The sequence below is a fragment of the Mesitornis unicolor genome, unplaced genomic scaffold (genome assembly GCF_000695765.1).
Source record: "Mesitornis unicolor isolate BGI_N332 unplaced genomic scaffold, ASM69576v1 scaffold1019, whole genome shotgun sequence".
Classification (NCBI taxonomy): Eukaryota; Metazoa; Chordata; class Aves; order Mesitornithiformes; family Mesitornithidae; genus Mesitornis; species Mesitornis unicolor.
In genome coordinates this window covers 7,118-18,964 of record NW_010209047.1, presented here as the reverse complement: position 1 = coordinate 18,964, position 11,847 = coordinate 7,118, and the positions used below count along the sequence as shown (strand labels likewise).

At 47.9% G+C, this 11,847-nt stretch overlaps 1 protein-coding gene across 2 annotated transcripts in view; it reads left to right on the top strand.

Moving 5' to 3' along the window:
• The window catches only part of ARHGEF4 (Rho guanine nucleotide exchange factor (GEF) 4), a 41,393-nt gene that overhangs the window by 25,980 nt on the left and 3,566 nt on the right, over nt 1-11,847 (top strand). For both annotated transcript variants that reach the window (XM_010192727.1, XM_010192728.1), the window contains exons 2-6: nt 5,349-5,528; nt 7,957-8,151; nt 9,157-9,336; nt 10,402-10,634; nt 10,960-11,089. In XM_010192727.1, the coding sequence (XP_010191029.1) occupies nt 5,403-5,528; nt 7,957-8,151; nt 9,157-9,336; nt 10,402-10,634; nt 10,960-11,089 (864 nt within the window). In that variant the 5' untranslated portion in view covers nt 5,349-5,402. The remainder of the gene's footprint in view (nt 1-5,348; nt 5,529-7,956; nt 8,152-9,156; nt 9,337-10,401; nt 10,635-10,959; nt 11,090-11,847) is intronic.

Here is an 11,847-nt window from a genome sequence, read left to right as displayed (position 1 = left end):
GAAGTAAACGTTCTCTTTAACTCCTCTGCTGTGCTTTGCATGAGAGAAGGCAGAAGCTGTGGAAGCAAAGTGATGGGTGAAGGAGCAGGAGCTGGGAGGGGGGTGCTTTGCCTGTGGGGTCAGGAGCGCTGCAGGGTTTAAATGTTTGATGTGCTGACCCAGTTCAGCTCCAGTCTGTCACACACAAGTCTGGGGGGGAGCGAGCAATGAACGCAGGCTTGGGTTGTTGTAGGGCTTGGGTTCAGGTGCTCTTGGGTTCAGGTGTCTGGTTTGGGGTCACAGCTGAAAAGTCAAGTCCATTTTGTTGGCACCCTCTCCCTGAACTGCCCTGTTCCCAGCATCTTCTGATGCTCCTGGGTTCAGTTTTAGCTCTGTGTGATCCAGTGTACTTGGCATTATCAAGAGAGAGCTATTCAAATGTTATTCAAATAGAATTGAGTAGCTCAAAGATAAATCTCTCCTAAAGGCATCTTCATCTCTCCTTCTGCAATTCGTCGAGATCTTTTATCTCTGTTAATATTGCCTGGAGCTCCTGTCAGAACACGACCAGGACATACGAGGTAATTATGTCAAGGTGTCCAGCCTGAGACAAACAGGGACCAAGTAGCTGCCATGCAAACAAGCCAGAGATGTGAGCACTGACATGCCAGATCTGCTTACCCACGTGTAATGGACTTAATTTGGGGCAGCTACGTGCAACAGCCCTGGCTGGGTCCCCTCTTGCAGGCTGTGTGTAGGCATTGCTTGGAGGGGTACTGCAGCAATCCTCCCCCTCCATCTTTCTGTGATGCATTGAGCAACCATCCCTCGGCATCGTCCATGGCTGTGGATGAGCAGCGAGGCCGTAGCTGCATTGGCTTAGGGAAAGCAGCTGCACAGAAATGCCAATGCAGCATGAGAGCTGCAGTCTGTTTGCAGTTTCAAAGCATAAAAGTCAGTACTGCCTTTGGGTTGCAAACACTGCTGTCTACAAACTTAAATGTTGGTATAAACAAAGAAAAATAGCCAATTTCTGTCTGTGTTCAGTGCTGCCAGCTGCAGTCGCTAGAGCAGCTGTAGGGTGGCTGGGTTTGCTTTCTCTGGCTTCTGCTGTTTCTCTTCTAGAGACTGGTTTGGGGATTTTCAAGAACGTGTACTGAATTGACCTGGATATTACAAAGCCAGCACGTAAATGCTGTTTTGTATGGAAATTAATAGTTGTTTTTCAAACCTTGCTTTAATTGTGAAGATCAAAACCTGTGGTAAGAGGAACCTTTTGAGCCTAGGAGCTGCCATGCTTGGAAATGGTGAGCGTTCCCTTTAATACACACTTCTCTGGAAGACAAGCAGCTCTCCCAATACAGCTGGTTGCTTGTGCCACGCTCTAACACATTTTGCTGGTGTGTTTTATTTGCTGGTGTGTTTTAGCCTTCCTGGAACAGGGAGTGAGAGTCCTAACCTGTTGTTTTCCCCATTAACAGACCTTGGAGAGGACTCCAGCCCTGCTTGCTGCAGTGATGTGCAGTACCACAGGTGCTTCTGTGCCATGAAAAGTCAGTCCTGGCTCACTGCTACCCTTTAGTATTTGCTCTGGGAAAGGGGCTGTTGGACTGGGTGTGTTGGGTATTTCTGTGTCAGCCTAGGAACTGGACAAAAGTGTAAGGTACAGATCGAGGGCTAGCAGCAAAAAGAGCACGGAGTGATCACTGTGGTGATCATTAAACACTTCTCAGCATTCGTGTCTGCTCCCTGGCCCACCCCCAGTGTACGAGCACAGCCTGGAGCAGTGCAGGGAGGAGCCTGTCAGCCTGCAGCCATGGGGGTGTTTCAAGTGCTGCTGAGCTAAATGAGCAGAGACGATCCCATAACGTGTTTCTTACTCTTTATTTCTTGCTTAATTCCCTATTGATAGTTCCTCCCTACAAACATGGTACTTGGTGTCAGCTAATCCAACCCTGGCCTGTATTTCAGGTGTGTCTTTAGTTACTCCTTTGCACAAGAACCGTCTGTGGTAGTGGCTCGTCTGCTTGCCTGCACCTATTTGGTCATCTGTCAGTTGGGACTTTGTGTTTAGCAAATCCCATTTACAGTGTGGCTGTTGTTGAATAGAAAAACTGTAAGATGTGAATGTTAGTGGATGGATTAAAACACCAGCTGAGGATTCACAAGTCAGCCCCGTGGCTTTCAGTGCCCCCAAGAAGAACCATGTGGCTCGGTCCCCTTGTGAGCTGGGTGTGTTAACGTGCTGTTAACGCTAGATCAGGCTTGGTCTCCTGTCTTCTCATCAAGATACCAAGATCTGACAACTTGGTACTGTAAGGTATTAATGCCTTCACATCACCAGTGCTCTGCTTGTGCGATCATCCACACTGCAGAGAAAGTCCCTTTGGTTTCTCTCTGGTCACAGTTGGGATGTGTACACCAGCTGCTGCATCACACTCAGTGCTGATTCGGAGTGGCATGTTTAAGCACACAGCAAAGGTATTTGATCCTAGAAAGAGCCATAGCCTTGTTCTTTATGTGCTGCTCACAATTTGTATGTTGAGAAGCATATTTAATTGGCTCCTCTCTATAGGGGTGTGCAGACGCTCAGCTCTGGTCACCCATCACCCTGCTGCTGCTCCTCTGTTCCTGCAGGAGGGAGGAGCTGGGCTCAGCTCGTGGTCCGTGCAGTCGCCAGTCACTGATCACACTGTCAAAGCAAATGCATGGGTCGTGCACAGGCAGATTGCTCAAAGCAGCAACAGAGCTCTTTTCTGGGAACAGGAGCATCTGCTGTCATCCACAGCCCAGCTGTTGCTCTGTAACTGAAGGCCCATTTTGGAGAAATACACACTTTTACATCCACTCTTTACTCTGGTCGTCACTACTTTGTGTTAGCTGAAACCTCTAACTTGCTCGAAGCCTGACAAGACCTACAAGTGTTTCAAAAAGATGAAATTTTATTCGTAATGCTGAGTGTGCTTCAAGCTTGTCAAACTGTATGCAGTATACCTGTTAATTGAACTGACTGAGAAAAGCATAGAATCATTTAGGTTGGAAAAGGCCTTTAATGTCATTGAGTACAACCAATGACCCAATGCTGCCAACTCCACCACTGAACCAAGTCCCTGAGCACCACATCTGCCAGTCTTTTAAACACCTCCAGGGATGGTGACTCCCCCGCTTCTCTGAGCAGCCCCTTCCAGTGCCTGACAACTCTTTTCATGAAGAAATTTTTCCTGATACCCAATTTAAACCTCTACTGGTGCAACTTGAGGCCATTCCCTCTTGTCCTATCACTTGTTACCTGGGAAGAGAGATGGACACCCTCCTCACTACAACGGCTTCCAGGTAGCTGTAAAGAGCAGTAAGGTCTCCTTAGCCACTCTCCTCAGCCTCTAATTTCATGATTGCTATGCCCAAAACGGCCTCCAACCACCACATCACCCACAAGTCCTTCTCTGTTCACAAACACCAGGTCCAGCAGGGTGTCTTCCCTCGTTGCCAGCTGTGTTGGGAAGTTACCTTCCCTTCCACACACTCCAGGAGTCTCCTGGGCTGTTTCCTCTCTGCTGTACTGTGTTTCCAGTGGACATCTGGTAAGTTGAAGTCAAGGATAAGAGGGTCATTAGGAGCAGTCAGCATGGTTTTACCAAGGGGAAGTCATGTTTGACCAACCTGGTAGCCTTCTAGGAGGACATAACCAGGTGGAGAGATGCTGGTAAGGCGCTGGATGTGGTTCATCTTGATTTCGGTAAAGATTTGACTCCCATAGCATCCTCACAGCTAAACTGAGGAAGTGTGGTCTGGATGATGGGGTAGTGAGGTGGACTGTGAACTGGTTGAAGGGAAGAAGTCAGAGAGTTGTGGTCAATGGGACAGAGTCCAGTTGGAGGCAGTAAGGACACCTTGTTCTGTCCACCCCGAGTGGGGGTGCAGTGGAGGAAAGGCAGCATGGGGAGCACTGACACACTGTGTATTTAAGAGGGCACCTCTCATCCTCTCGTTCCCCATCAGCCTGTTATCTGTGTCGGAATGGAAACACCGCATTAAGCTGTTTCTGGTTCAGTGAAGGGGCACTTGCTAGCCAAAGGCGGACTGTATTTGAATTTTCTTTCAAATGCCTCGTTAACTCTCCCCTGATTTACTGCACGCGTGATTATCCTAATGTTATTTTACAACGAGATCTTTCTTCTTGGAGGAGTGGAAAAACTAGAGCAGTAGGTAACTGTGTGACCAAGCAACCAAAGGTGCCCAGCATGAATGACACGTGAGTTGTGTGTCTGGGGGCATTGCTGCAGTGTTGTGAGATGTGCCATGGAGGGTGGCTTTTGTACAGGTTCTCTTTCTCCGTTGTGCCTCTCAGACCGCTCTTTCTGTTGTCTTCTCAGAATTTATCGTTGCACCATTTTCTGGAGAAAAATCAGGCTTCACTGCCACTCCAGAATGGCTACGTCCTTTTTAGCAGGACTCCACTATCCATGCTGTCTTCTTTGGGGAAATCCTTGGTGTTTGGACAGTCCCAGTTGTGCTCAGGCCCTAAGAAGCCAGTGCATGTACTCTGTAGGTGTTGAAGTTCAAAGGAGCCTCTGACATGATAAACCTGTGGGCACTGGGCAGGCACCCCTGGTGTATGGCCAGCAGGACCAGCTCACAAATACACCAGTGCACCACAGCTGAGGTGTGAGTGGCTGGGAATGGCATCAGGCAGGTCCAGATGCAACCATCGCTGTGTGCAAGGACCTCTTCACAGCCTCTGGCCATGGCAGTTGTTTGGTTGCTATTTTTCTGGTATGGTTTGGTGTATTTAATTGCTGGGGATCCTCTTTTCCATGGAGCAGGCCCTCTATGGGACATGTGGTAAATAACCGTGATCCCTCAGCGTAATTACTTAAGCTCTCCAGGAGACTTATTTTAAGCAGCTTAAGTGCTAAGTTTAACCACCTTAAAGACTTAAGGCTCCATCCATCCCAGACTAGCTCTGAGGCCTCAGAGTACTTGTCTCCAAGCATTGATGCTCAAGGGTTGTTTTCAAGGCTTTCCCTGCACTGGCAGCAGCAGAGCGTTCTCCACCACCAACAGACCACCGAGCCTTGCTTGCTGGCTGAGGCAAAGCCACCAGTGAGAAATTCCAGAGCATCAAATTCGTGTTCTTTATGGTAGTAAATGTACCATGTCCAAGCAATTCTGAGTAAATGCTATCAAGAGCAAGGTCAGTTGAAGCAACTGCCAGCCTAGCACCAACTCCTTTTCACGTTGCTCGTGGGGGGTCAACAGTTCACGACGCTTGTTTGGCTCAGCAGCAATGGTGCCAAAGCTGCAGCAGTGTTGGCTGAATGCGCTGCTTTCTTGGGGGAAGCTGACAGTCTGACTTGTTCTGTCCACAGCTCATCAGTGATGGCAGCGTGGTGTACGCAGAAGCCCTCTGGGACCATGTCACAATGGATGACCAAGAGCTGGGGTTCAAGGCTGGTGATGTCATTGAAGTAATGGATGCTACCAACAAGGAGTGGTGGTGGGGAAGGATTCTGGACAGCGAAGGCTGGTTTCCTGCCAGCTTTGTACGGGTAAGAGCTTGATGTTTCTTTATGGCTTTCCATTAGCACCAGGTGTTTGTTCTTTCTCTCCAGGTTTAGTGTTTGTAGTGACTTCTGAGCACTTTTACTGCTAGAGATAGTTGGTTCAACATGTCTTTGGTTCAACGTGTCTTGTTACTGTTCCTCTACACGTGGCTGCAGTACATCAGGCCCTACCAGCTGAGCTGCCACCAGTGAGGAGAAGCCCCTCTTTACATGAGTAAATCAGGGTAAGGGTGGTTCAGTTCCAGACTCTGGAGCTAAGCTGGGGAGCTGCCCTGCATGGCAGTTTGCAGCCTGGGCTCCTGCTTACCCATGTGTGTGTGCCTAAGCACACAGCATCCCCTTCAGGAGTGAGCAGCAAATGCTTTCCTAGAGGAATCCCAGATGCAGCTGACAGAGATCTTCACCCTGGTGTCCCCTTCAGACAATGTGAATGAGCATGGCACCAAATTCAGACTTCTCCATCTGGTGCTGGGTCCAGTGCAGTGCCCCATCCCAAAGCACACAACCACCTGACACCTGCACCTTCTCTTAGCCCAGGGCTTTCTCCTGGTGCCAGCTACAAAGGCCATACAGAAATAGCAATATAGAACAGCCCAGTCTGAGCTGTACACTGCAGAGGCTGGGTTAATTTCCAGCAGAGTGTTCTGAAACTCATCTGATTTCTCTGTGCAAGCATCGGGGTAACTGCTGTGCACTCCTTTCCTGCTGTGAGGAGAAAGGCTTTTTTCCTCTCTTTAGGCTGTGACTGTTGGTGTGGATGCCTGACTTCAACGCTTTGGGGCAGGCTCCTCAGCACTGCAAAGGCAATTAGAGGTGCCTAAGGGCAGAGACTCTCAGCCCTTTAGCTCTTTATCCGGGTCGCTTCAGATCACAAGTGACCCAAAACCAGGTGAAGCATGAGGGGAGGTGATACGAGGTGATCTGGTGTCTGTAACAAAAGTCGTTGGAAAAGTGGGGCAGGTGGTGCTATAAAAGTTTTGAAATGCTTTGTTACAGATTGCAGGAGACAGGCTCAGCTGGATAACTGATACAGATGGTGGGTGTGTGTCTGTGCAAGAGTGCTAGGAACAAACTCAACACTGGTGGTGTCCAGAACGCAGATTTGTTGCCTGGTGCGCACCAAACCAATTCTCACACCCGTGGGGCAGGAGAGAGCCTGCATTTTATTCAGGGCTGGGTGCTCAGTGGATTTCCACAAATTGAGCGTGCCCAATGCCGGCTTTCTTGTAATATTTATACACAAAACGTAGAAGATTACAATGATTGGTCAGTAATTTACATATAATGACAATGTCTGCTGATTCATTCCTGGATCAAAATGTGCCTGCACAGGGTGAGGGTCTTCACTGGGCCAGGCATCTTTCTGACCTGTGGCTGGATATTTTAGTATTATAATGAAGTCAGTTCATGTAAGGTCACCTCATTTTCTACTGTCCATGCCAAGTCTGTGATTAAATCGGGGACAGATTAAGTAGGTCTGTGATTTCAAGAAACAAGACATTCCCATGTCCATGTCTCCATGTTCTAGGGATATTTAGCCTGCAGACTCTTAGAAACTGTTTCTCTGTGATCTGGTTTTGGATGACCAGTCTTCATTATGTCTTTGGGGTTATTCATTAACATACACGTAAAATGCAGATTCAAAATTAAAGTTTATCGCTACAATGGGGGTGGAACTACTTTTTTCAGCGTTTCAACAAGCCTGAGTAAAGATTTCCTGCTGATCACCACTGGGTCTCAAGCTTCCTGCTGGGAAGGTTGGTGTGTTTGGGCACTTGGATAAAGCTGCAGGTGTCTCAGTTATTCCACACACGTTTCAGGCCAAGGTCTGAGTTTAACACTGGCCAATGTTGCTCTGTTTACAATGAAGGAAAACAGGATTGCACATCCTGAGGGTTTCACCAGCAGTAATCAGGAGTAAATGCAATCTATGCAGACATATGTGTATCAAGTGGTAAGTAATCCTACCTGGAGGAAACTACATTAAAAGTTTAAAGCAGTTCTGTCATCGTACTAAAAATGCCTATGGTTATGTTCCTACTTTCCTGTGTTTGTTTCTCTGCTGTGTACAAAATACTCCCCTGGGCACTCTAAGAGCTCCCACACTCCTACAGCAAAGCAAGCCCCGAAGTGAAATGTGCCGATAATTGCCTGCTATTAACTAAGGTGCTTTGCTGTTGTTGACAACACGACTCTGTAGGATGGTGTTTTCCTCTGCTCATGCTGTGCTGCCATCTGATGGGCGCTAGGAAGGAACCATGAGTTTCACACAGCCCTGTAAAGTGTTACCAGGGAGGGCGAGGAGATGAACTGCGTGGTGTTTTAGCTGCTTGCCGGGTTAAACCCTGACATTTTCCGTGGCAGAGTTGTGCTTAGCGATACAAACAGTGACCATCTTGTGTGTCTGGCACAGCTGCGAGTGAACCAGGATGAACCCATGGAGGATTATCCCCTGAAGGTAGAAGGTGGCAAAGAGGACGACTCCAGCAGTGGCACCCGCCGCTTCGGGATGGGGCAGACCACCAAAGATCAGATGAGGACCAATGTCATCAATGAGATCATAAGCACAGAGAGAGACTACATCAAGCACCTGAAGGACATCTGTGAGGTAACAGAGTACAGGGAGAAGTGAACTTCAGAACTTGCCTGAAGGATAGTTAATAGAGCATGGCCCGTTCTTGCCCAGAGCGGTACCTTTAGCAGGTAACGTCTCTTTTCTGAAAATGAGCCTGTATTTCCAGCAGAGCCTGCTCTGCTAAATGGCGTTGCATGCTCAGAGAACAGGAGACAATTCATTACAGCAATATCCCAAATGCCTCTGTATTTGGAGCACCTTGGGCTCTGATTAAACGGAATTAATTGAATTTCCCAAGCCAGAGAAAAGTAAACGTCTAGCATTGCTGTTCTCTGTAACACGTATTCTAAGGTAATATAATCAGCACCTCAGCCTTCAGGCAAGTCGTGCTCGGATCAGAACTGGGGGATGTTGAACCAATTAGATGTTTCACTTGCAAATATGCTGAGTATTGCGACACCTCTTCCAGAAGAGATGTGCTGTCACATACACGGGTAAATGAAGGTAATTGCAAAGAGTTTTACAGGAACATGGTTCATCACTGAAACGACACAGAAATGTAGTGCCTTCCAGCTGGGGCAAAGCAGCACGCACCAAACAAGCCTTTCCTCCTGCAGTGTCCTCCCCTGTCCTTTGTGCCCTCCTCCTTCTCCCTTGAGTCAACCATTTCCCTAACACGAGCACCAAAACCAGGTGTGCATCAGGATTTAATTGGCCTAAATCTGTCAGTGGATCAGGGCTGGGGTCAGAACACCTCATAGCCTGCAGACAGATAAAGGTGTTTTTAACAGGAGAGAGCAGCTCTGGGACTTCTTCAAGTGTGGATTATAGCACATTTAAGGCAGTGATGAAATTGGGGCTTGGTTTCTACTCCTACCATGTTTCGGGTGTGTTATTAGGGGAAATGACAGCTAAACCATGGCTGTACCTATGCAGGAAGGGGGTATGGGAACCTGGTGTAAAACCAACCACATCCATGGGGTTTTGTTGCTAACAGAGCAAACACCCAGGAAGCTTTCCCATGTGGTTTCCTCCTAGGGTTACATTAAGCAGTGTCGCAAAAGAGCTGACATGTTTACAGAAGAACAGCTGAAGACAATCTTTGGGAATATTGAGGACATCTACAGGTGCCAGAAGAAATTTGTTAAAGCACTAGAGAAGAAATTCAACAAGGACCACCCACATTTGAGTGAGGTCGGCTCCTGCTTCTTGGAATATGTAAGTAAATGTGACTTGATGGCAACAGGTAGTCTGAGGATTTGTCACCTGGACTTGAACATAACTCCCACAACACACACTGGTTAGAGAGGAGACCTTGTTTTATTCCGGGCATGGTGCAGGGTGGAAGATACCCACAAAGCAAGCACATCACATGCAAAATTTACAGCGTATTTATCTTGATACCCACTTAGCAAAACACCATCTGAAACCTGTATTAATTGGTACAAAGTTTCTTAATCTACTTTCCATTGTGGCTAATTAGTCTCTTGCTTTCCTGCTAATTACTCTCTGCATGTGCAGTGTTTTCCTTCTTTTGGGTTGAAGGTTGCAGCCTCTCCCTGCTGCATTTACCTTTCCTGCATCTTCCTCATGAGGCAACTGCCCAGCCTCTGGCATCTTTTTGGGCAGGAGGTTCAGCCTCTTACCAGTCTGGCAGCTTCTTTTGAAGGGCACAGTCATTAGGGAGAGCGAAGAGACTGACTCAGGAGTCCTTCAGTTACAGCTTCAAGGGCCACTTCTGCTGCTGCCCTAACTTTACATGCCAGAATGCTTCTCTATGTACGTGTGGTTTCTTTATGTTATCCTGTGTTATTTTATTGCATCGTCAAGGTAATGGTTTAGAAATTGATCTGACAGAACTGAAGCTCTTGATTATAAAAACCCACCCAAGCAAATGAACCACCACCCACCTCCCAACCAAACATCCTCTATGGCTTGTGGCCTTGGAAAGGACATTTCAAAGTGTCTCAGCTCCTACGTGCTGTACTCCCTGCCACACCACGCTGCCTGATGCAGAAACCGTGAGCTGGACCCAGGTTTACAGCTGTGGTGTTTTCAGGTCACTGCAGGATCAGTAACTGCTGATCCTGTCATTAGAACAGTCAGCTGAGCACAGGCCCTGTCTCTCAGATGAGCTGTAAATTGTAGCACACGCTGTCAGGCCCAGCTTCACAGTCTGGGGGGGATCCAAGCAGCGCCACATGATAAAGGAATTGGATGTACACAGGGAACTCCCCCACAGCCTTTTGAGCCAGACAGTAAATCCCTTCCTTTCCCTCGCAGCAAACCGAGTTTCAGATATACTCCGAATACTGCAACAACCACCCCAACGCCTGCATGGAGCTGTCCCGCCTCACCAAAGTCAACAAGTACGTCTACTTCTTTGAGGCCTGCCGCCTGCTGCAGAAGATGATCGACATCTCTCTGGATGGGTTTCTGCTGACTCCTGTGCAGAAGATCTGCAAATATCCACTGCAACTGGCTGAGCTGCTCAAATACACCAACCCCCAGCACAGGTAGGTCAGCACCGCGGGAGGGGAGGAACGAGCCTGGTCTCATGGAAACAGACTAATACAGAATTTGGTTGCTTACCCCCTTCCCTTCCACAAATCGGGCCTGGATTTATTGCAAGGCTCTAATCTGTTCCTCAAAACCAGTGCGCAGCTGAAAAGCCACCCACAGAACCACGTACCCATGACTTCCCCTGTAAAACAGCTGGGATAACTGCAAGTGGAACTCATTCTCTGCTGTCCCAGACCACGGCAGACTGCGCTTCTTTGGAGCACAGGCACAATGAGCACGTGCCATTTTGTCACGGCTAACACCTCTGCCTTGCCCTAGGGATTTCAAAGATGTCGAAGCTGCCTTAAATGCCATGAAGAACGTTGCTCGGCTCATCAACGAGAGAAAGCGGCGGCTGGAAAACATCGACAAGATTGCTCAGTGGCAGAGCTCGATAGAAGACTGGGAGGTAAGAGACCGACGTTCCCCGTGAACCCAATGTTGTGTTGCCCCTCTTCCCCTCTCACCTCCAACAGCTTCTGCCCACAGCAAGATCCTCCTCAGCATTACTGTCGTTCCTCCCCCCCCAGTTCTGCTGCCCCACTTTGTCTGTGGGTTTTTTTATTTAAACAGACATGATCTTTTAGTACAACTGAAAAGGTCTGGCGCATAACCCAGACAGAGCAGCTGTCTTTGCATGTTACCTGAGACTTTTACTTTTTCATTTTCCTTGCAGAATTAAATTTAGCACATAGGTTTGCCCTCTCATTTTATCTTGAGAGAATTCAAACTCTCAAGATGGGCAGAATTGCCTCTTATTATTACATTATTCTTGCAGAAAGGCAAGCTCTGATATAGAGTGGTAAAGCAAGCCGAGGTTCCCTGTACTCATTTAAAAAAACCTGCTAAGTAAAAGAAACAAAACCACTAGTTTTCTAAATCCTAGGCTTAATAAAACCAAACCATCTCCCTGCCCAAGGATGTTAGGCTGAATTCTCAGCTCTGTGTATGTGGCCCTTTAATGTCAGGGATGGATCAGCTGCACAGACTCCCTAGAACATGTATTTTTATTTAACACACTACTGTTCTCATCAAATCCAATGATTATCACTGTTATGACAATGTTCTTACCAGATTTAGTGATTCACCATTCCATGGGTGCCAAGGCTGCAGCATCTCCCTGATGTGACAAGGACTCTCCTCCAGCACAGAGACTCCCTCTCGTTC